Source organism: Amblyraja radiata, chromosome 21, assembly GCF_010909765.2.
Source record: "Amblyraja radiata isolate CabotCenter1 chromosome 21, sAmbRad1.1.pri, whole genome shotgun sequence".
Classification (NCBI taxonomy): Eukaryota; Metazoa; Chordata; class Chondrichthyes; order Rajiformes; family Rajidae; genus Amblyraja; species Amblyraja radiata.
Genome location: NC_045976.1, coordinates 34883300 through 34908850, shown reverse-complemented (window position 1 = coordinate 34908850; position 25551 = coordinate 34883300). Strand labels below are relative to the sequence as shown.

The following is a 25551-nucleotide window of genomic DNA, read 5'->3' as shown; positions in this document are numbered from 1 at the left end:
GTTCCTATAGTTAGGTTCTTGAACCAAACTGCACTACTCAAACCCTACCATGACAAAGGAACATTGCAGCCCACCTCTTGCACTTATTTTATCTTAATTATAGTTGTGTACTGATATCTTTTATTTTGCAGTCTTTTAGAATGTTGTGCAATGCATGTTTTTTTTAGGTTTATGCAAGTCGACAGGCCCGCAAAGCTGCTGCAAGCAAGATTTTATTGTACCTGTACCTTACCATACACGTGCATATGACAAATTTGATTTTGAGTGTCTAACAGGAAAGGAGCACAAAAAGGAAATACTATGTGTATATTATAAATTCATTGTGTTTTGACAGCATCTGTATTGACAGTGGTTACAATAGTTCGAATATATTGCCAAACCAAAACAGGTCAGGTCAAACTGAATAACAGTTTGCTCACCGTTTAAAAGTTCAGCCTAACAAGACAATACTTACCTGTATGAAATCAGATGTTTTCATAAGCCAACTCGGGTCTAAGATGTAAAGTACCCCAACAAAGCTATCCCACACACACTAACGCCAAACGTGGAAGAACACAAAGAAATTTGCGATCCATTCTGCAGCTTTGATGGACATTAATCTCACCTAGCATATGTCCCATGGGCAGTCGCTTTGCTCTGGTACTTTCACTGAAGATAGAACATGTGGCGGGCAGCACCTAGCTCCATCCACACTGGTTCCCAGTTGTATGTTGAGCAGTAAAATATTGTTGTTCCAGGTACGAGCTTTCATTTGTAACCAGTTGCGCCGTTAACATCAGATTGAAAATAGGACAGCAGGAGATAAGGAAGGAAGGGCGGGGGGGGGGGGGGGAGGGTAGGAGAGAGAAAGGGGTGGTTGAGTAACAAGTCTGGGGACCTTACTGTTGAACCTCATGCGACTCCCTGAGCATGACAACTGGCTCAACGGCCTGGTGAGAAAAATAGAGTATAGTCAGTTTCTTGCTTTCAACCCTTAGTGAGCCCCACTAGAGTAGGATGGATCAGGACTGCTGCATGGTCAGCCATTAAAGAGCCCACCAAACATGAAGAATGGCCACTTAAAATGCTGGAATTTTACTGAAAGTCGGGGCACTGTATCCAGCAGGGAGAGAGAAAGGCCCAAGTGCCAATATTAAACAGAACAGCTCTCAATACATCCTATGAACTGAATAAAGTTAGCATTACAAATTAAAATTGACAAAAGGTAAACAAATCTTTAATACATTCACAATCAAAATATAATGATACTTCCTTACATGAGTAATATAAAAAGTCAATTCATCACTGTGGTAAGGAATAGAAACCACTGCGGCAAGGAATAGCTATCCACAGAGGTTTCCAAACCTTACTCTGAAGCTCCAGTACTATCAACAATGTTTTATTCACAATTCATAAAAATATTAAGCCTGAATTAAGAGGACATGGGAGGCCCATACATACTTGGATGCGGACATTGGAAGAAATACCACATCAGAATGAAATGTTGTCTCTACATTATTTTTCTTTTCGCACCTTCTTCCCTCCACATTTAACTCATCGGCCTTTTGCTTCCATCAACATCTATTCGCACCATCAATACTGTGACAGGGCATCATAAATATAAGCACAGTCACTGTTTTGTCAGTATTTCAGAATCTGATTGCTCAGAGCATGACATTAGGAATTTAAATCCAGCTTAGCTTGCGTATACTTGAAAAAGACAGCACAACACTGGAAACATGATTATTCGAGGCAGAGCAGGATCGCCACAGCAACTTTGTTCAGAGAACGATGAGCACAGAAATAAGTGTCCCTGATCCACAAAGAATTTCACAACCCCGTTACATCAATCTCTCACCAAAATTTGGTAACATTTTGTAGGTTCACACACAATGCTTCAAAGATCTTGAAATGTACATAATTGCTGCCATTCATTGCTAATAAGTGCTGTCATTTAAACAATGGGACAGAAGGCACTGAGGCAAAATGACAAGACAATCTTAGCAAGTGGCCCACAGCCAGATAGCAGCGTGATGAAGTCACAAGGAAAAGGCTGGCTTCAGTTTCTTTTGCAAAGTCCTGCACATCTCTGTCAAGCATCAGTGTCAGATCAAGGAAAATGTGACGTGAACCATGTAGTTTTCAGATGTCGAGTAGACTTAATTACTGCTTTACCTCAATACTAATACTGGAGAATGATGTTTCCTGGCAATTTATCCTGAATCGCCAAAAATCCATAAAACGTTCACTCCAGACAAGCCCAGATTTACCCTCCTGTAAAAATAAAATTAGATTAAGTGCAGCTGTAAATAAATTATTACCTTAATATTGTCTTCCACAAAAACATTAGTAATAATTGAATTTGCAGGGAGAGGATATGGGAAAAACTTGTTTTTAACTTTCTATTAGTCACTAGGGAGAGTCTCATTTCTGGGATAAATTTTCTGTCCACTGGGTTAGATACAAACCGTGTTCCCCTGGCAGTAAAATCAGAAAATGTTGGATATAGTCAGTTGGTCATACAGAATACAGAGAGAGAAAATGTTAATATTTTGGATTCATGTTCTTTAATGAGAACTAGGAAAAAGTTAGAAGTTGCAGGGAAGGGGGGATGGGGGGGGGGGGGGGGAAGAGGATTGAAGTTGGAGAGAACAAGAGGTGGAAACCAAAACAGAATGACAAAAGGTAGTGATACCAATAGAGAGAGAGAGAAAGAAAGAGAGAGAGAGAGAGAGAGAGACAGTGAAGATTTGTTATTTACATCTGTTCTGGCTGGGAGATATGCAAATGGACACAGTTAAAGGAAAAATTGAACAAAATTACTGGAATAATGGGCAGAGAGAAAAAAAACCTTGCAATTGCTGGAATCATGAAATACTCAGCAGGTTAAGCCACAATGTGTTGAGGGAGAGGTCACCCTTTCATCAGAAATGATGAGCCCAACTGGAAAGACTGGCAATTTGAAATTGATAACCTCAATGTTAAGTCCAAAGGGCTGCCGCATGCCTAGTATGTGGGTGAGACAACTACAACAGGCTTTTTTTCTTCTTTTTTTTTTTGAAAAAAGATTAGAATAAGAAAAAGAAGTTAAATAGTAAAGGATAGAAAGATGTGAAATATATAGTGTGTGAAAACAACAGGCTTTGTTGGAAAAATGCAAGACCCAAAGACAGAGGCCAGAATGGAAAAGGGACGGAGATTACAAGGGATAGTGCATACAGTCCACACAGAGCTCAGAAGGTTCATCCATCACCTTTGATTGATTCCACCCCATTCCTCCTGTCACATAGTCTGACTCTTCCCTTCCTTGACCTCTTTACTTCCACCTTGGGGGATAGATTAACCATTAAAATCTACTATAATCCCACTGGTTTAACAACAGGCAACGCCTGTTTGGGTAACAGAAGTTTGCCCTCTCAGAATTCACAAAAATCTGAGATGCTGAATAACACTCACTCTGAAGGAATTCATTGGAACATAATTAAACAATCAAAATGTGAAGCATTTTGGGGACAGGAGCCATATGTTTGAAAGATTCCAGCCTGACATCTTTTGAAATATGATAAGCAAGACAATAAATAGAGATCAAGATCATATGAGGGAGAATGGTCCAAAAAGCAAGACACTGAGAACATGGGCAAATCAAATGCAGAATTGGTTTGGTAATAGGCGGAGGGCTGTTTTGTGACTGAAAGAAAACAACCAATGATGCACCACAGGCAGATAGAATGTAATCCTTATATGAAGGTGATGCACTTTGGAAGAATTAATTGGGCTAAGACATACACAAAGAATGGTAGGACCTAGGGTGCATTGAAGAACAAAGATATCCAAACTGGCAACACAGATAAATAAGGTAAAGGCAGCAACTGGGACACATGCTTTCACATTCTATGTCCTGCTCAACAAGAGTAGGGAGGTTACATTACAATTTAATAAAACACTGCTCAGGTTACAGCTGGAATAACGACTACAGCTGTCACTAGAAGGATGTGATTAGACTGGGGAGGATGCAGAGAAGATTCATCATGATGTTGCCTGAGATGGAGTGTTTCAGTTATAAGAGACAGGATATAATTGGTTTGTTTTCTTTGGAGTGCAAGAGGACAAGAGGTTACCAGATGGGAAAGCATCAAGATTATGAGGGATACAGATAGGTATATCTGTATCCCCACTGCAGAGGTATCTAAAACAAGAGAAAATTATCTGAGCAAAGGGGCAAGATGCTTAGAAATCTAGAAACAATGAACTGCAGATGCTGATTTATACCCAAGATAGACACGAAATGCTGGAGAAACTCAGTGGGTCAGGCAGCATCTCTGGGGGAAAAGGATAAGTGACGTTTTGGGTCAGGAAGGTCACCTATCCTTTTCTCTACAGATGCTGCCTGACCCACTGAGTTACTCCAGCATTTTGTGTCTATCTTGTCACACTTCGAGTGGATCTGAGAAAAAACATTTTTAATCAGAAAGCTGTTGGGGTCTGGAGGCAGGGAGTCTCGCAACATCTACGCATCTAGAAAAACATGGATTGCCAAAGCATACAAGGAAGCAGACCAAGTGCTGGTAAATGAGATAGGTTGGCATGGACATGATAGGCTGAAAGTTCTGATTTGTGCTATATATGCAAAATTAAAGGATGATACTACAAAAAGTGATTAACAACATGATCAGAAGTCACACAATAGTTGGGTAAATCTGAAAATAACATACCCCAGCATTCCTGACTCCTTTGTTTTAATCATATACAGAAACATCAGGATGGTGTGAAACATGTTGCTTCTGTCCTGAAAAGTGAAAAACTCCAAGTTAGAACTTGAAATCTACTTCAGTTAATTTTATTCAGGTTAAATGATATGCTCTTCTCCTGAATAATTGCAAAATGGTCCTTAATGAAGAATTCACTCCCAACAAACCCCAAATGTGGACTATATGGCCATTATCACATCTTTCTGTGCCAATATTTTAGAAGAGCCTCGAGTTGTTCAGAGCCTTTATATAAAAATATTGTTTCTTTCTAATTTTAACTTTGAATTAGAAATTAGGGTCTAATTTCTAATTATCTAGTGTAAATGCTCTGACAATTTTATAAATGCAGATTATACGATAGTGAGTTGCAATTCACAGTATCAAATCGCACAGTACAAACTCACATAATCCAGGCTGACACTTCAGTGCAATATTCAGCGGTCTGCTAACCCAAGATCCCTCCTCACTCCTTTACCTGCATTCCCAGAATGATGTTTGTGGTAATTTTCATAACCACCACATTTTGTTGGGAGAAATACGACATCTTCAAAGACGCAAGTAGGGGAAAGAATATATCAACGCAGCCCGTTGTTTCTTTCACAGTACCTACCAGAGTTCACGAGAAAGAAATCAAGTAAAAAAAACAAATGACACTTTTGGGTACCTTTGGCAAACTGTACACCTTCCCCTGGTAGATAAGCTGGCAGTGTGGAGGATTGATGTTGCTTTGGTATATACAGAATAAATGCTCATTTGTGGTATCTGCAAAAAGAATTGGAGATCAGAAAAATAGATTTAGATGAAAGAGAATAAGTAGCAAACATTTAAGAACACAAGTTAATCAACTGTACAGTTAATAACATCAGGTGGTCTCATTCACTGGAGTTAAGGAGTCGAGACACAAGAGATTGCAGATTCTGCAGTTAAAGGGTCTGCTGGTTTAAAACCACGCCAGGACACAAACAGATAATCCAGATCGACTCCTCACTGCCATCAGTAAGGAGATGCTACATCCTCAAAGGAATATTTCTTTTTTTTTTTAAATTTAAACTGCTGGGATTGACATTCTACCCATAGCCACATTATGTTATAAAATGGAGACCTATGCAACCTGATCACGTTCATGTGGTTACTGCTGTTGTGCCAAACATGTTGCCAAGTCCACCTCTCATCTACCTGCACAATCCATAACCCTCCATTCTCTGCACATCTATATGCCTATCCAAAATTCTCTTCAGTGGCCCTATCATATCTGCTACAATCACCACTCCAAGCAGCATGTTCCCGACACTCACCACACTCTGGGTAAAATAAAATGTGCCCAACGCAACTCCTTTAATTTTTGCCTCTCTAACCTTAAAGCTGTGGCCTCTAGTATTTGATTTTCCATCCTGTGAAAAAGGTTCTGACTGTCTGCCCTATCTATGCCTCTCAATTTTATATACTTCTATCAGGTCTCCCCACAACTTCCAAAACAATTCAAGTCCGTCCAACCTCTCCCTGTAGCTAATACCCCCCTAATGCAGACATTATTCTGCACCCTTTTCAAAGCCTCCACAGCCTTCCTGCAGTGGGACAATCAGAACTGCAAGCAATACTTCAAATGCGGTCAAACCAACCTTTCGTAAAGCCGCATCAGATTGGATGGGTGTTAAACAATTCTCTGAACAATATTTATTTACCCCTTCTATGCATTAAGGGGTGGCAGTGTGGGGGGGGGGGGGGGGAAGAGATTTATGTCATTGAGAACATAGTGAGAAAGATACTTTCATTCTCAACCAAAATGTCAGAAATCGCTAATATTTCCCTCATAAACATATCCAAACCATTCAACTGACTGAACTACACAGGGTATTGTGCTAAATGAAATTGCTTTACAACAATTACATCCAAAAGTGAACTCGTTGCTGCCAAATGACCCAATTCTACATTTTTCTATGCATGACTGAGTGCTTTGCAAGTATTGAACAGGAGCACTAGCTGTGCTGGTGCCAGCTACAAATGAATACTTGCCTGGTTTATCTGGAGTTTGAATGAAATGTTGGGAAGTGAAAGTTTTCCCATCGGGATATTTAGGGTGTGGAGGTAGCCTGGAGTCAAGGTAAGTGCAGAACATGCGCATTATAATCTGAAACAAAGAAAGCAATGTATTTATGAGAGCATCACTTCATTAACCTTGTTCATACTTCATGACTCTGCAAATTAATCTGCACATGTAATTCAAACTGTACGTTAATATTGAAACGCTTCCCACAACTTAGATCAGAAAGTTCATTCCTCATCACTGTCTCTGCTCCTATTGCCCATTATTTTTTTTAATTTATATTACCTGGTTGCTTATAAGCAATGGAAACCGTTCCTCGTTATTTAGTCTCATTAGAAGCTTCATAATTCTAAAAACCTCAAATCACCCTTCAATTTCTTCTGCTTTAAGAGACAACCATCCTTCTGATAAAATAATGCACCAGGTTTGATTGGTAGGTTGGCAGTGGAGAGAGTTAGCAGCTTCAAGTCAGATGATCCATCCTACATCCAGCAATAAATGTAATCACGAAGGCCGCACAACAACGCCTCTACTTTTTCCAAAGTTTAAAGGCTTTAATCGTGTCACCCGAATGCGTTAACAAACCTTTACAGGTGTATTTTAGAAAGTATCCTGACTGGTTACATCATAGCTTAGTATGGCAATTCCAAAGAAAAGGAAAGCAGGAGCTGCAGAGAGTGGACGTCCTAATCCATAAACAGGCACCACCAAAAACATATGAGGCACCGAGATGACATTTATCATCAAGTACTCCCACCACCAGCACCATGTCCGCTTTTCAGAATCTATGGAGCAAAGGAAATAGGCAACGTTTCGGGTCGAAACCCTTCTTCAGACCTTTGGACAGGTACATGGATAAAAAAGGTTTAGAGGGACAGGAACCAAACGCGGGCAGCATGGGACTTGTGTAGATGGGGCATCTTGGAAACACGGCATGAACAAGTTGGGCCAAAGGGCCTGTTTCTATGCTGCATGACTGCATGAATGGGATTGCTTTAATGCAATGGATGAGTAATTGGTCAATATGGTAATGGGGTGCTGATGAGTATGTTTTTATGACTATCTTTCCTGAATGGGCAGCCTGTTGTATTACGACCCTTGGTGGAGGGAAGATCATCTCCTGCAAGCAGGTTCTATGCATTCCAATGAGATTACCTTTTACTCCGAATTTAAAAGAGAGATAATCGAGATTATTTAAATGTTCCTTCCATTTCACAAAACCACTGTCCCAGTTACTTGGTGAACTTTCACTGGACACCCTATATTGCAAGTATTTCCTTCTTTACACAAGGAGACGAGATGCACAATATTCTAGATGTAGATTTAGTGGGACATTTGTTCTCTGTTGCTTGTGCTTCGTTAAAAAAAAGGTTATACAGCTGCAGTAAAACAATGCACAAAATTTGGCCCACCAAGTATTTCAAAATTCCTGCAGTCAAACACTATCACACACTGCTTGTTTTTACCCAGGCCCATTTCCTCATCTGAACATGAAAATAATTCAGATGACTCTATTCCCCCGCTTCTTGGTGCAAAACTTCAATATCCATGTTTTCAAAAACCTTTTGATCACCCCTTCTAATCTCTTCTACCATATTGAACTTTATTTTCCCAGCCTATGAGAACTGATACATGGATGATGTTGTACAAGTATAAGAATTTCTGTACACATTATAATATCACAGTGATACTCTCTTATTCAATGGTTCGATAAACACGATGACATACTTTAATAAAGTCAATTATATATTTTCCCATTCATACATCTAGCTTGGGGGGGGGGGGGGGGGGGGGGATTTATGAAGATATTAAACATGCCAAAAAAAGCACTGCATTGACATGTTTGTAAATAGATTCAGCGCTGAGATGTAATGATATTTGGCCATAGGCGAATCAAGTGTTAAGCAGATTAGGTAGGAAAATAAATTTAAGGCCAGAACAACCAAGAGTGCTTGAACAGGCTCAACGTGCAACTCTACTATTGCTACCCTTTTAAATACTCACCGCAGAATCCGTGGGAAGATCTGTGTCCCATTTCCTAGACTTATAGTCGCCTCCTCCATTCCATCGGAAAGAGCTCATACAGCCCCCGTGAGCAAGCTCTACAACAAACCAACCAATTTATTGAAAAGCCTTAAGAACATTTCAGATGGTTAGGACCTTAACCATCAATGAAGTAATATTCTGCCTAAACATAATTACTTTTAGCTCAGATACCCGAGCTCAGGATAGGGATGTCGATGAGAAATGGAACATGTTCAGTTGCATGTGTAGGAAGGAACTGCAGATGCTGGTTTAAACCGAAGATAGACACAAAATGTTGGAGTAACTCAGCAGGACAGGCAGCATCTCTGGATAGAAGGAATGGGTGACGTTTCGGGTCGAGACCCATCTTCAGGTTAAGGGTCTCGACCCGAAATGTCACCCATTGCTTCTCTCCAGAGATGCTGCCTGGCCCGCTGAGTTACTCATGTCTATGTTCTGTTGCATGCTCCCAACGAAGCTAGGAATGTCAGATGCTCTGTAAAACTCCTTTATTGTGCAACAATTCCTGTTCTATTGCAAGATTGTGAAATTTCCCACCCCAAGACAGCATAGAGCAAGAGAATCCATGACACAGTTGAGAACATTACAGAAAATAAGGGTGGAAAATGTTTTACTCTCCCCTAAAACCTAAGCCAAGTCAATTCAATTCAATGTTCAATGGTGAAGCTTTCATACTTTTGACACACACTACAGTAAAACAGACTAAGCTGAAACACTCACCTTTGATTCTCTCCACCAGGTATTCTTGATTTGAAGTCATGTCCAAGTATTGGATAACTATGTTCAATGTTGGAATTTGGGGAGCTCTTACCAGGGCTGCTTGCCTTAAGCTAGTGATACTGGTCTCTGAAATGGGAAAAGTGCAAATCAATGGAGCCATTTGGATTCATTCCAATCTCCCCTCCATCAAATTGTCCATATTTCCTTATGGGCTCATACATCCTATCAAATCTACAATAACTCATGGGGCATTCCCATTCTTCTGCTCATTTTTACTGATAACCTGTCCTTCCTACATTTCAAACAATTCTGTCACCCACACTACACCGAGGTCAATCAGCAGTGGCCAATTAACCTACCAACTTGTACATCTTTCATATATGGGAGGAAACTGGAGTATCCAGTGAAAACGCCAGGTCACGGAGAAGGTACAAATTTCAGACAGAGAGGAGGGGGTCGGGATTGAACCCAGGTCTATTCAACGTCTCTTGTGCTGAACACAAGAGTGCAGGGCATAGCTTCTTTATTCATAAATTAGCAGGTTGGCAGAAGACAACGGGACAATAAAGGGGGCTTTTTCTGTCTGGCTGCCAGTGACCAGTAGAGGTCCGCAGGTATCGGTGCTGGGGCTGCTATTCTTCACGTTATATATTAATGATTTAGATGAGCGAATTGAAGGCTTTGTGGCCAAGTTTGCGAATGATACGAAAAAAGGTGGAAGGGCAGGTAGTGTAAAGAAAGCAGGGACTCTGCAGAAGGAGTTGACAAGTTGGGAGAGTGGGCAGAGAAGTGGCAGATGGAATATAGTGTAGCCAAGTGTGCAGTCATGCATTTTGGTAGTAGGAATAAAGGCATAGACTATTTTCTAAATGGGGAGAGAATCCTGATATCGGAGATGCAAAGGGACTTGGGAGTGCTGGTACAGGATTCCCACAAAGTTAATCTGCTAGTCGAATCAGTAGTAAAGAAAGCCAAGTCAATGCAAGCATTTATTTCAAGAGGGCTTGCATACAAAAATAGGGATATAACGCTGAGGCTCTATCAGGCCCTGGTAAGGCCGCATTTGGAATATTGAGAGCAATTTTGGGCACCGTATCTGAGGAAGGATGTGCTGGCTCCGGAGAGGGTCCAGAGGAGGTTTACAAGAATGATCCCAGGAATAAGTAGACAATAGACAATAGGTGCAGGAGTAGGCCGTTCGAGCCAGCACCGCTATTCAATGTGATCATGGCTGATCATCCACAATCAGTATCCTGTTCCTGCCTTCTCCCCATATCCCCCGACTCCACTGAAGTAGGTTAACCTATGATGGGCATTCGTCGGCACTGGGTCTGTACTCACTGGAGTTTAGAAGAATGGGGGGGGGGGGGGGACCACAGTGAAACATACAGAATAATGAAAGGCTTGGATAAAGTGGATGTGGAGAGGATGTTTCCACTAGTGGGAGAGTCACTAGTGGTCATAGCCTCAGAATTAAAGGATGTTATTTTAAGAAGGAGATGAGGAAAAATTTATTTAGGCAGAGGGTGGTGAATCTGTGGAATTCTTTGCCACAGAAGGCTGTAGAGGTCAAGTCAGTGGATTTAAGGCAGAGATAGATGCTTGATTTGTACAGGTGTCAGAGGTTATGGGAGGGGAGGCAGGAGAATGGGGTTAGGAGGGAGAGATAGATCAGCCATGATTGAATGGTGAAGCAGATGTGATGGGCCGAAAGGCCTAATTCTACTCCCATCACATGACCTTATGGACAGTGGAAGAAGGATTTGTTTGAACATAAAAAAGTCAGAGGTTCCCCAGCCAATCCTAGTCCAAGCACACAGGGAACTGGGAATAATATTAGCACTTATTCCAACTACCCAAACTGGAATTTTACCCGATTATTGTAACTCAGCCTCATGAATGCTTAAAGGTGCCCACAATTCTAAGACCCAGGCCCTTACAGAACATACTCACCACCCACTTGCAGCTCAGGACATCCCAGCCTCCTTAGCTGTGTATTCACACAATCAATCTCTTTGACCAAACGATTCAAAATGGTTTCGTTGATCCACTACGTACAGGCCAAATATAAGAGGACAGGATCTTAGAGTTTGATTAAATTAAAAGCAAACTTAGAAATATTTCCAAGAACTTGGAGCAGATCAAATTCAAAACGCCTTTCCAGAAAATCACCAAATGGCTTAAAATTACAAATATGGGAATTTAGGATGTACGATGGATTACAAAGCAGGAATCTGCGATCTAGTTAGGCAAGCTGGCAATAGCAACAAAATGGTGCAAACGCCGCCCCCCCCACCCCCCTCCCTCTGCTCTCTAAGCTACCCAAACTAACATTCCTTTAACTACTGCAGGAAGGTATCAAATTAGTCACATTTTAAAACTTCCCCAATCAGGCTTTCCCAATTTTCCTTCCAGCTCCAAATGGATACGGTGGAAGTAGAATCCTCAACCACCCACACCCCTCTCAACGTCTTTACTGCAGTTACAACTCAAATACAGCAGATACTGTCACAATTCCCACCACTTCTGCTGTTTGCGCCGATCACGGAACTAAAACTTCCATTTGCCTTCACTGTGAGTTTATAAAAAAAATATTAGTCCCTGAAATTATCCATAATTAATGTACTGACCCATTAACAAAGGTTTGGCTAATTTGAGGTAAAGTTGGATTCCCAACCTAACTGAAGAGCAGATCACTTCAGGATGAGATTAAGAGGAACTGGAGAGGTTGTTGCAAATTGGGGATTTCCATCTATTTAAATCGTAGATTATTACTTTGTGGACAAATCTTGTGAACACCAACTATACAGCATGGAACAGCTTTAGAGATTCACCTTCCCATGCCATCACATCTCCAGCTCCACAAACAGTAGTCTAATAACAAAGAGGACACAGTCAAGTTGCAGGGGAAGAGAGATTCAATTCAGATCAATTAGTTTATGGGACGTTCAACAGTGATAACAGTCAGTCAAACAAGGCAAGCATATCCCAATGTTACCAAGCCAGAGTCTGGGCATGCGTAATCATTACTTACATTCCTCAAGTTGGCCGTCCAAGAATCAAGATCCAGCTGTTGCCGACTCACATTCAACCTGACCCACACCTGCAAGTTACAATAGTCAGAATTCCTGGGTAGTGATTTACCAAGTTATTGTACATTCAAACTCAACCGCATGCTCTCCCCTTTCTGAAGGATTCTTGCTAGCTTGCAATTCTAAAATACATTGTACAGATGTATGTCAGGTATATTGTCTTTGTGAAGAACTTTTTTATCATCATCTGTCCTTTGGGTACCAGGAAGCTTGGCAATTGGATCAAAAACATCCATACTCCATCGTAAGAGGCATGCAGTCACACACACCAGCGAGGTTAGAAAGTAGCAATCAGGGGTACGTGTGCTTGTTGTTCTCTCCTACGTAAGCTAGTACACAAACCTAATTTATGGTTACACTTGTACTGCCATTTAATACAATACAAGGCTCCAGTTTGTAGACCCTGCATCTGGCCAATTTGCTTATTTTTCGCCTTATTCAATTTGGTAGGAAGCCAGAAAACCTCACATTAATCCATTTGGTGCCCTCCCATTTCATTACTAGCAACCAACCCTCCAGAGACCAATATTTATTAATCAAGAGACACAAAGGTTCGGACAAATGGAGTTGATGCATAGGTCAATCATGATCTAAATAAACTATTGAACAAGCTCAGTAGTCGGATGACCTTCTCCTCCTATTCTTATATTGATATCCTGTAACAACTGTTTAACATTCACAAAGTTATTGGAAGAATTGAGTATTCACATTAGAAACACTTGAACTGATGTACTGGGGCAATGAAGTGACTGGGGTAAGAGGGGAAAAAAAGAGGCATCTGATTGAATGCTGGTTCTACCTCATAGGGTGCCTGCTAATTAGGACAGTTAGAAACTAACTTCTGAGGAAGAAACTAAAAGTTTTATTTTATTTCTGAGCATCTTTGCTAACTCGTCCATCAAACGACCTTCTGCATGCTGCAACTGTTGCTTTCTACATCACATGCAAAGTAGAATTGGAAGCACATGTGAATGCCCACAATAAGGCACATCTCAGAGCCACCTCAATGAGCTTATTGCAAATCTGGTGCAAAGGCACATCAACGCCAACTCAATGTTACAATTACATCCACCACAACCTTATAAAATGGTGCAGCAGGCTTGAGGGGTCAAATGACCTATCTCATATGTAAAAGAACCAAGTCACATCCTATCTACCTTGGGTGTAGTTAAAATGGACTTAAGAATCAAAAAACACTAACCACAAGCACTGATGGGTTACTGAAAAAATACCTTGCCCAACACCTTCCCCTGGAGTGAAGCACTAGGTATATGGATATATTGTACACACCTCTTCCGCAAGTAGCTTGGAGCCCAGATCCGTATCATCCTTGTGAGCGGAGGGGGCCTGAGACCGGCTGGCGAGCTGGTACTGGAACTTGCGCAGTGTCTGTGCATATTCTCCACTGCCGCGGCTGTAGTTCCAAAAGCTTGGACTGTTGCCGCTGGATGAACAGTCAGAACTTCCTGTGTGATCACATCAAATAAAGTAGGATTACAACTAGTAAAACTGTCAGGCAATTGCCATCACTGGACCTCCTGACCTTCTATCAATTAAGCCAGGCCATGTTCCGAATTGAAATGCAGCATTAGACTCTGTCTAGACACTGCCCCCATTTTCAAAATATCACATCTTGAAATTGGCAGGGCTTCCTTACCCATTGGACTAATTTCTGCCCCGTTTCCCCCTCTTCTCCAAAGGTGTGGCTCTGCTAGCTAACTGAGGCAATACATTGCCTAATGGTCATTCATCATTGACCCTTACTTGGTCCTTTGTGTCAGCGCCGACTCTGAAGGAGGTATCCAATTAGTTCTACTCCCTGTTCTTTCTCCACAGGTTTGCAGTGTTCTCAATATGTTTTTATGCACTTAACACACACACAAATTTTGCACAAAGGTCGACAGGATTTTTGGGAGAAATAATTCACTTGCCTATCATCCAACAACCAGATACATCAAAAAGGCAGTCCCTTCCCGTTAGAGAACAATAGACCCAATGTGGACCAGGCCCTGAATCAGAGACCCTCCTGCACTGTGCGATCGAGATTAGAATTTCAAACAATACAAGCCTCAACTAACCCATCTGGCTGCGGCCGTGCTTCTCCTCTTCGGAGCGGAGGAAACTCTCCAGAGATTTCATGTCCGTAACATACTCATCTCGCGTGAGAGGCGTGCTGTACGTGGCCGGGGCAGATCGGTAACGAGTTCTCAGGCTGGAGCTCTCCGAACTCCCGACGTTATTACCACATAAATAGGGATTCTGAAGAGGACTGAAACCGGAGCCCTGAATGATGCAAGAAAGATGTGACTGTGAGTTCAACAAACAAGATTTCTTTGCATCTGACATCTGCATCACTACACAATCGAAAAACCACCATGAACATTTTGGCAATTTCAATCGACAGGGTTTTTCGAGTCTTAGTTGCCAGTTGTGATATTAGCTTCTTAGACAATATTTTATTAACATCTTTGATGGTTTTCATCAAACTTTATTCATTTTTAATTTGTTCCAGAAAATCAGTCACCTTCTTTCTGCCTTCATCCCACCCCTACCTTTTAATGAAATCCAGACATTGGAACTTTACCCTATCCGTTCCATGACACAGGCTGAGAATCTCTACCTCCACCTCCTCTCTCCAGCTGACTATTCCCTCTGACTAAGAGCATAGCCTAAATACATTCAAATTTAGCTCACAAATTTAATTATCTTACTGAAGACTGGAGCACGCAATTAGTCCTATCAAAGGTGTTATAGTGGGACAGAGATAATAGGCAGCTAATCTAAAAAATAATAATTTGACTTATTTTACCTTGATTTTACAAGATGGCCTGCATTATCATCTACATTGCAAATGATTAAATCTCAAAAATAACTAAGTGAGCTTAATGATTTTGGGTTACAAAGAAATTATGAAAATTGTTTCTCAATATTTGTTCATAATGTTCAGTCAAGTACTGACTTGTACTCCACAAGACAACTTCCATTTATTAATTAGTCGGCGACAAGTAAGTCAAAGAACCAGAGCAACAAAAAAAATTGATACTTATCATTTTTTTTTTTTTTAAAGCTTAAACTGCAGTTAAGTTTTTAAAATTAAATCAACATGTCTAGCAGGTTTTTTTTTAAACTGCAGGTTTCAAATTAATCACTACAACTTTATAAACCAACGTCGCAGTCCCACCCCCAACCACTGTAGAATGAGACAAGCAGACAACTTAGTTGGCAATATTACCTTCCAATTTCCCCAATCCAATTGTCTGTATATTTAAACAAGCACCACTGGTTCATGACCACCCCAGGAACCTTGGACATGTACCCTTCTGACAGGCGATAGTCCTTCCTTACAGAACAGCCTAGAAATCACACTGGATGAGATCAGTCGTTCCTGCAGCTCTCTATGGATAAACAGTCACTGAATTGGTGAGACAAAGTCTACGACTGGCAATCTTTCAAGAAGCTGGGAAAGTTTAAACACTGCAGCAGATGGAAGTGCAAATAACAGAACATGGATGGCAGCACGTTGTCAATGATGAGAAAATAACCGAAGGGAACAGATGGTCATGAAGGCCAGGGGTAAAGAGCTTGTCATTTTCACCTGGTACTGAAAGCAGTCTGCCAAACCAGGGAATGGAAAGAATGCACCTGGCACAATACTCCCATTATAATTTCCTGATCAACAGCCAGGAATTTTAAAAAGCTCTGTGGTAGGAAGATCTGCCCCAGTCTGTCTGTCTTTTTCCCTTCTCAGTCTTATCGTTAATGTTAGATTATGTAATCGTCTATTTTTATTGTGTATTATGTGGTGGGTGGGGGAACTTAAAAAAAATCTTTCTTCAACGAAGATGCAACTTTATTTCCCGTGTGTTGTGGCGCTGTGATTGCGGCTGCGACTACTTTTGGAGGCTTCAGCTGCGGGGCCCTGTGGTCTGTAACATCAGGAGCTCGCAGGTCCCTGGTTGGTGACCGACTTTTTGGGGGCTCCAGCCGCAGCACCTTTGTCTGCCCTGAAGCGCAAAGCTTGAATCGGTCCGTTCACAGGACCTTTCATTTTGGCCGCGGGATCTTCCGTCGCCCGGAGGGAGCTTCAATGTTGGGAGCTTCGATCGCCTTGACGCAGCAGTTTGACTGCCTGACCGCAGGAGAAGCAAGGAAGAGTCCCTGTTCCAGAGACTGGACAAAAAAGTCTGTATGGGCATTATTGCACCTTTGGATGAGATGTTAAACCAACCCCAAACACCATTCTTTGGAAGATGCAAAAGCTCCCAAAACACTTCATCAAAGATTTGGATGGGGGAAAAAGGGTTCCCACATTTGGATTTATCAGTCAATCGGTACCACAGACAAATGTTCTGGTTAACTGCTGTCGCAGAAGTTAGTTGTGTGCTAATCACTTGCAATGTAAGTGAAGAATCAATAGCAGAGGTACCGATAATGGAACAATCAAATTCTTGCTTGCAGCAGTATAATAGACATTTAAACGCAATATACATGGATATATTAAAAAAATAACCATTACAGTATAATCATGAAGTACAGTAAATATAAATCATATTTGCAGACAAATGGGAAAGAGAAAGCAATAATTAGTGGTATTATATACCAGTAAAGGTTTACTATAGCCTGATAGCTGGACGTTCTTCTTCATCACCTACCGTGTTGAAGCTGCTGCCAGGCGAGTACATCACAGGGGATGGGTAGGACCCACTTCCCGACATGGAAGGCGTCTGCATGGTTGGGCTGAACCCCGTCATACAGCCAGGGCTGAACTTGGGGCTGGAGCCAAGTGGCCGTTGAGGACTATAGGACAGGACACTCTGCCCCTGGGTGACACCAGGGGGGGAACTGTTGGGGGTGGATGTGGTAGCTGGCTTTTTCTGTGGTGTCGTTTGTATCACTGAGGAAAGAAGATGGGCAACGAGCAAATTAATAATTGGATCCTTCTCTGCCAGATCAACCTCTCAACTTCCACCCTGTGAATTTGCCAGTGTTCTAACTTGCATCGACTCCCGTATATTCGCCAACCACGCTCACACATCGGGAACCATTGCCCCCTATCCAATTTTTTTTTGACATTCTCAGTTTTCAAATGTCCTCATGACGTGGCCCTCCCTTTCACCAAACCTCCCCTCCAGATCGACAACCACACTTCACTCCCACGTCACGTCCATCCACAAAAGCAAGTTCTTTAATTCCACACAAATTCTTCATCCCCATATGTGCCACAGTTGAGCTCCAACTTACCTGGATTCAATATTCCCAGCAGTGATTGTTGTTGCGGGGTCATCACTAGGTTGGCTGGGACAACAGCACTCCGGAAGTAGCGCCAGAAATCAGATAAAGCATTGAGGCAAAACAGGGTGACCAGACCAAACTCTGGAACAAAAATAAATTGAGATTAATTGAAAAGTTACAACACAAGCAACAGAAGAGATCGCTACAAATTCAGGCAACAAACGTGCAGTTTGATTACTTATATTCGAGGATAGTTAAACCTTCCGAGCTGAACTACAGAGAGTATAATGCACCCACTATCTAGCATGTGGCCTGCAAAGAGATAGCTGCTTTCAGCCACAGGGATCTGTGGTATGAACCCAAGAATTAAGTGCAATTCTTTACACCAGACCATCATGCAATCAGAGGCTGTACATTTAAGAGGGGAATTAAGAACAACCTAAAAGAAATGCTGAAACCAGAGTCCTAAATAAAATCATGGGAAGTAAACTATTTTAACAATGAATACAAAAGGGGAAAGGGACAATACTGCGCTGGAACTGGGACAAGAATAATGGAATGTCTGTTCCTCCTTTCCCAAAGTAAACAATGTGACAAGGGGACATAAACTGGCCTCATAACGAGAATGAGGCTGAAGGGAAGGAATCAAGCAGATCAGCCGCCACCTGAGACATGAAGATCTTGTGCATTTTTCCAAGAGGTAAAATGGCTTGGACATACAGGCAAAACCTGCAACATATCCATTGCATCAGAAAGGATCAGCCCACTTGCAATTAATTACAAAAATAGAAAAAAAATGGATGTACTCACCGATATACCACAGCAGCCAGTAGTTGATATTGTAGAATTTGTACAGCAATTTACCAGTCCTGAAAAATAAAAAAAAGATTTTTTTCCCCCCCCAGATTTACCACTACGGCTGAAAACTGAATACCTTGTTTGATTTCAGACAGAAGTTTAAAAACTAATGTCCTCACTCACAGCATCAGTGAGCATTTTCTGGCCAGTTATTTTACACAAGTAATTCCAGAAAATATAGAAAGCAGAACACTGGTCTTGAAATGACCGAAAGTCCCTGATTTTAGCTGACATACAATAGACCATATGTGCAGGAGTAGGCCATTTGGCCCTTCGAGCCAGCACCGCCATTCAATGTGATCATGGCTGATCATCCCAAATCAGTACCCCGTTCCTGCCTTCTCCCCATAATCCCCTGACTCCGCTATTTTTAAGAGCCCTATCTAGCTCGCTCTTGAAAGCATCTAGATAACCTGCCTCCACTGCCCTTTGAGGCAGAGAATTCCACAGACTATCTGCAGATCTGCATATTTGGTCATTTATTACAAAAAGTGTTAGTATCCTGTGAGTTCCTTGCTTTGAGATGGATTGTTTGCCAGCTTGTGCTACCAAATAGTGAAACGTTTTGGAATCTAGGACGCTGCATTAAGCAAAATTAAGAGGGATAGACAGAGTTGATGTGGATCAGCTTTTCCCTTTGAGAATAGGGAAGATTCAAACAAGAGGACATGACTTCAGAATTAAGGGACAGAAGTTTAGGGGTAACATGAGGGGGAACTTCTTTACTCAGAGAGTGGTAGCGGTGTGGAATGAGCTTCCAGTGGAAGTGGTGGAGGCAGGTTCGTTGGTATCATTTAAAAATAAATTGGATAGGCATATGGATGAGAAGGGAATGGAGGGTTATGGTATGAGTGCAGGCAGGTGGGACTAAGGGAAAAAAGTTGTTCGGCACGGACTTGTAGGGCCGAGATGGCCTGTTTCCGTGCTGTAATTGTTATATGGTTAAAATAAGACAAGTTGATACCAAATGAAGATAAAAACACCAGATCTGCAAAGCTCTGCCATTCACTGAGACTAGGTGGGGGCAACATGGTCAATTTTCAACTCTCTCCATGTTATTTCCATGGACTAGCTACCATCAAGTCTTAGTTTAGAGATACAGCGTGGAAACAGGCCCTTCAGCCCACTAACTCCATACTGACCATCGATCACCAGTTCACACTAGTTTTGTTATTCCACCTTCTCATCCACGCTCTACACATTAGGAGCAATCTTAGCTGCTAATTACCTTCAACCCCAGATGTTTTAGGGTTGAGGTAGGATACGGAACACCTAGAGGAACCCAACGTGGCCACTGGGAGAATGAATCTATCCTCTCTTAGTTGCCGTCTTCTCTTCATTATCACTTTAGCCTAGACATTCCTTTTATTTTCTCCACTGTGGACCCCCCCCCCCTTTGCAAATTTAAGCACTTGTTTAAAAAGTAATTATCACAGTAATTGTCCCATAGTACAATGAATACATATCAAAATTCCTTGTGTAGAAAAGAACTGCAGATGCTGGTTTATACCCAAGATAGACACAAAGCACTGGAGTAACTCAACAGGTCAGTTCACCGCTCTGGAGAAAAAAGATGGTGCAATGCGGGTTGGGACCCTTCTTCACTGAAGGATACAGACCCCAAACGTCACCCATCCTTATTCTCCAGAGATGTGCTGAGTTACTTCAGCACTTTGTAACAACATTTCTGCCTTGTTTTGAGATATCCATAGGTTGTGAAAGGAACTAATGAAGTGAAAAATGTTTTGATGTTAAGTACAATGCTTTTTGCAAGAATTGAAACCAAAAAGAAGCAGAGGAACAACTTACATTTCCATGTAGACCATTCCTGCAAGGCCTACATTGAGCAAACCCCACACCAATATCACTTTCCGGGTTTGCACCTCTTTCCTCATCTGGATGGTGCGGTCAATAAGAACGGTGCCAGACATCTGATTCATCTCTGCGGATATCAAAATAATTATCATCTGAACCTCAGCAAAGGATATATCAGAGGTTGGGTATGCTCCAGTGTCTAATAGCAACAGGAAAGTACACGAGCATGGGGTTTGAAACTACCACCAATTTGAGCAGAACCAGTTATGACATTTTTCAACTATCTAGTTCACGTCAAGAGTGTTTTGGATACAATACACCTCAAGCAACCAAACTCTGCAAAGCCCAGGAACTGCAATCACTGCCAATCTCAGGGCCTTTCAGTTGCACCACATGTGAATTAGTGGGAAGTCGCTTAGCCCAGCCGGCTGATCCAACCTTAATTCTGCCTTTCACTAACCGTCCATCCCCTCGCTCACCAAGAATTTATCTCTTTATGTATCTCTGCCCAAAAGATATTCACAGGTGTAGGCATCTTCCCCTCTTCCTTGACCTTAATCACTCCCTCCTTCCCCTCTCCTCCCTCTACTCTTCCATCCTTCCGCCCTCTCCTCTTCCTTCGATCTCTCTCTCTCCTTCCGCCCTCTCCTCTGCCCTCTGCTCTTCCCTCTCCCCCCCCCACTCTCCCCCACTCTGCCCCCCACTCTCCTCCCTCCCCCCACTATCCCTCTCTCCCCCCCACTCTCCTCCCTCTCTCTCCCCCCTCCCTCTCTTCTCCCCCACTCTCCTCTCCCCCTCCCCTCTCTCTCTCTCCCCCCCCCCCCCCTTCCTTCCCCTCCCTCCCTCCCCTCCCCTCCTCCCCCCACTCTCTCCTTCTCTCCCCCCCACCCCTCCCCCTCCCCCCCCCCTCCTTTCTCGTCCCCCTACCCTCCCCACTTCTTCCCCCCTCCTCCTTTCCCGTCTCCCCCCCTCCCCCGTCACCCCCTTCCCTTCACCCCCTTCCCTTCTCTCCCTTCCCTTCTCTCCCCTCCCCTCTGTTCCACTCAAAGATCCTATATCTGCTATTTGATCTTTGGTTCCTCACCTGTCCGCCCACCGACGTGACCCCTCCACTCACACCCAGACCGCCGCCACCGCCGCCGTCACCGGAAGTAAAGAGCACTTCCGCAGACGTCGGCCGGGCGTGTTTGAACAGAGGCGGGAAAGTTGAGCCGTGACGTGGGCGGGGCCCGGGGTCAACCGGGGCGGGGGGGGGGGGGGGTCAATATACCCGAGGGTAACACCATCTGACCTTTCATTTCCCCATTAATCACTACACAAAGGCACATCAACAGAAGGAAACAGTTTATAACAGCATTTGTCATCTTGGTGTCGCTAGGCAACAGCGACAATAACCCGCGAGCGCGAGCAGGACCGAGCCGTGGCTACAGGAGCCCAGACTAGACTAGGCCAGACTAGGCCAGACTAGACCAGACTAGGCCAGACTAGACTAGGCCCCACTGGCTGTCAATATCAACACCAGAACCTGATCCATGGGGTTGGCTCGGCCTTGAGGGAATTTTAGTGCCGTCTATCAGGTTTATCCCCTTTGCACGTGTTTTAATGTTTAGTATTTGTGTATAGGGAAGGAGGGAGGGGGGGAGGTTGCACGGAAGGTCATCAGGTCAAAGGACGTGACGCACGGAGTCGCTCACGCCTTCTGGGGTACAAGGCAGCTTCCGGCATACACTGGTAACACACGCAACACCAACTTTCTCAGTTGGTAAAAACCCACCAAAATGGTCAATTTCTGCGCTGTAATGAACTGTGCCAATAGGGGTGACCGTGAGAGACATTTATCGTACTTCAGAATTCCAAAAGTGAGGAGAAATGATGGTAAAGAGAAACGCGAGGTGAAGGGACAACAACAGCAAAAGTGGTTATCGAACATTGGCCGTACAGATATCAAGATTGAAAAAATTGAGAATTATCGCGTTTGCTGTCTGCATTTCATCAATAGTAAGGCATTCTTTATGTTTTTTATTCTTGATTCCTTTGGTATCTAAAAAGTTTTAGAAGTGATAAATGCATGCAAAAAGAAAACGCTTCTGAAGCTAAATTTATCATTAGAAAATCGCAAACCATACGTGGGTTTGAATTACTTTTTACCCAGATACAAGGAATGGCATAATTGTTAGCTGTTAATTGGACATAATCCAACTCAGTAAATTGGCAATATCTTTGAAAGGAGTGAGTGTTTAAGCTGTCAGGACATTTTATTATTTGCCAAAATATACATTTTTGTTTAATGCCTACACAATTATTTGTTTAGTTATTTTTGCATTACAGAACATCCTGCAGCATGGAACAATGTTACCAATCCTGATTGGGCACCAACTGTGAATATGGGACGTAACGTTGAACGTAAAGACCGCCATTCATGTGCAACAAAAAGAGAGTGTACGAAGGCCGATTTGATCTCAGCTCAAGCACTCGTAGCTCTGCAAGATGATGTCGTACAGGTTAATAATTATGAAAACTTTGAACACCATGTACATGTACCATGTACCATGCAAGTACACCATGAACTTGACATGGAAACACAAACACCATTCAAAGAAACAATGGACACATCAACACAAACAGAAATGTGTGCAGCAGACATAACAGTACTGGAAGCACAAGCAGCCAACAACAATAAAGAGCTCGCTAAAGCAAGGCAAGAAGCAGCCCAAATTAAGTTTTCACAAGAAAGCTTTTCCAAGGACGACAAAAAGGTTGAGTACTACACGGGTTTACCAACGTTTACCATTTTGATGGTGGTCTTCAATTATGTTCAGGACAAGCTCCCCACTAGACATTCACTAACATATTTTCAGCAGTTGCTGATCATCTTGATGAAGCTCCGTCTTGCAGTGACTCATGAAGATCTTGCGTATCGATTCCTTGTTAGTGAATCCACAATATCGCGCGTGTTCAATACTGGGCTTGATGCCCTTTACGGCATATCCAAGTTAATTGCTTGGCCCGAAAGAGAGGTTCTGTGGAAGACCATGCCCATGCAATTTCGGCAGACATTAGGAAAGCGTGTGGCAGTGATTATAGATTGCTTTGAAGTATTTTGTGATAGACCTACAAGTTTAGATGCGCGCACCCAGACTTTGTTGAACTATAAACACCATAACACCATCAAATTTGTATTAGGTGTAGCACCAAGTGGTGCTATTTCATTTGTATCTGCGGCATTGGAGGACAGCGGCACAGATAATACAATTACACTTTCATCTAACTTTTTTGACCACCTGCTCCCTGGAGATGTCATTTTTGCTGATCGCAGTTTTGACATGAAAGATGATGCCGGATTTTACGGTTGTGAAGCAGAAATCCTTGCAATTACAAGTGGGAAAGCAGAACTTTCTGCGCTGGATGTGGAAAAATCTCGTGAATTTGCACATTTACGCATTCACGTAAAGCGTGTGATTGGTGGTGTCAGGCAAAAATACCGAATTCTAAGTAATACTGTAGCACTGGAGTACATGATGACCAATGCTGAAATTCAAGCACCCAAAATTGATAAAATTGCAAGGATCTGTTGTGCACTTTTCAACTTAAATGCAGCCATAGTTTCACAGTAGGTGCAGATAGTTTTGCTTTCGCATGGGGCATATACGAACAATAAAAATTCTCAAAAAAGTTACTTGGCTCATGAGCATTTATTATGGATGAAATTGTAAGTAATTGTCAAATCATTGAATAACAAACACAGAAGTTAAAGTGCACTTCAAAATCTTTAACATTAAACTTAAATGTAACAGTTTGAAAAAGAGACTGTTGTGTGAAAATGACCACAAAATGTCCTTCTATGTGGTTTTATGCAGTGCAAGGCTAACTTGGTATATAAATGCTGGACTTGGTATTTATGAGAAACCTGTTCAGCACAACACTTGCAGTTCATTTCTTTTTGGGAACTTTTTTTTTGTGATTTTGGGAGGAGCCTACAATCTGGGCAAAACCATTTTTTTGGTGTCTCATAATTTTCCGGCAATTTCAGGCATTCAAAATGAAACCACAAAATAAAACACTTTGGGTTATCACACATGATCATTTTCCCGCTTTCCCCCTCCTGACAGTAGCACCACTTTTTGTTCATCCTGGTCATCGGTCTCCATGACATTCTTTGACATATTTTTGGGAGAGCTGGTAAAATGCTCACCAACAAGCTCCGGTAACACACCTAAATTGAAGAAGTGAGTGGCAGCAGCTACAGCATCTGTCCAAAAAGTATGATTACCCATTATATGCTCTGTATGGGGCGGATGTCATCACTGGTCCAAACCACAAAATCGCAAAACGGTCTCTCCGAGACAAATATTTGGGCCTGGACCTGGTAGTAGTAAGCATGCTCATTGGACAGATGAAGCTCACCATTCACATCATGAAGACAAAACTGTTTGTCCTCCGCAGTGTACATTAAAGACATGTCCTTCTTACAGAACGGACATTTAGTTTCACAAACACCAAAACATCATTCCCGTAACAATGCTCAGCACACTGAACCGGTCCATCCGGTGTTGCACCCAAATGAGGGTACTTGTGGTTTATGGTCAGTCCTGAGTCACTATGAAACCGGAGTGTTCAGTACAGCATATAATCGTCATAAGCGTGTCTTGCTTGCTGTTCATGATCACAGCCCCATCTTGTTGCCTCGGTGCTTAATCTGAACAGATCGGAGGAGCACTCCGATTTAATCAGACTAATTGCAGGATTTGTTACTAACACCTATGAGAGAGAAGCAAGTGTTACCAAACTTCTGAATTCTCTGGGGTGGAACCCTCTCCAAGACAGACGTGAAGCTCACCGTTTGACCTGTTTTTACAAAATCTTAAATGGTCAGCTCGACATAGATTACAAGATCTACACCAAACCCAAACCAATTAGGAGCAGATGAGGGCATTCAATCCAATTTGTGATTCCAGCTACAAAGACAGATGTGTACAGCAATTCGTTCTTCCCCCGCACAATTAAAACATGGAATAAT

General features: G+C 42.3%; 2 protein-coding genes across 4 annotated transcripts; one reads left to right on the top strand and one right to left on the bottom strand.

The window, feature by feature from the left end:
* Positions 1–1188: 1188 nt before the first annotated feature.
* On the bottom strand, positions 1189–21752 carry tmem209 (transmembrane protein 209). 2 transcript variants are annotated; one of them, XM_033040050.1, is made up of 15 exons: positions 21631–21752; positions 20529–20661; positions 18672–18730; positions 17871–18002; positions 17282–17523; positions 14708–14912; positions 13920–14095; positions 12572–12640; positions 11491–11587; positions 9538–9663; positions 8776–8873; positions 6741–6855; positions 5392–5489; positions 4692–4765; positions 1189–2253 (listed from the first exon to the last, which is right to left on the bottom strand). In XM_033040050.1, the coding sequence occupies exons 2-15, from the start codon at positions 20657–20659 to the stop codon at positions 2193–2195; spliced, it is 1683 nt and encodes a 560-aa protein (XP_032895941.1). In that variant the 5' UTR covers positions 20660–20661; positions 21631–21752; the 3' UTR covers positions 1189–2192. The 2 variants fall into 2 exon arrangements, with proteins under 2 accessions (XP_032895941.1, XP_032895939.1); XM_033040048.1 differs by having other exon boundaries at positions 21619–21666.
* Positions 21753–21799: 47 nt separating this feature from the next.
* LOC116985328 lies at positions 21800–24208 on the top strand. 2 transcript variants are annotated; one of them, XM_033040052.1, is made up of 2 exons: positions 21800–22111; positions 22863–24208. In XM_033040052.1, exon 2 carries the CDS (start codon positions 22919–22921, stop codon positions 24146–24148), a length of 1230 nt encoding a protein of 409 aa, XP_032895943.1. In that variant the 5' UTR covers positions 21800–22111; positions 22863–22918; the 3' UTR covers positions 24149–24208. The 2 variants fall into 2 exon arrangements, with proteins under 2 accessions (XP_032895943.1, XP_032895942.1); XM_033040051.1 differs by lacking the exon at positions 21800–22111 and adding an exon at positions 22187–22532.
* The last annotated feature ends 1343 nt before the right edge of the window (positions 24209–25551 follow it).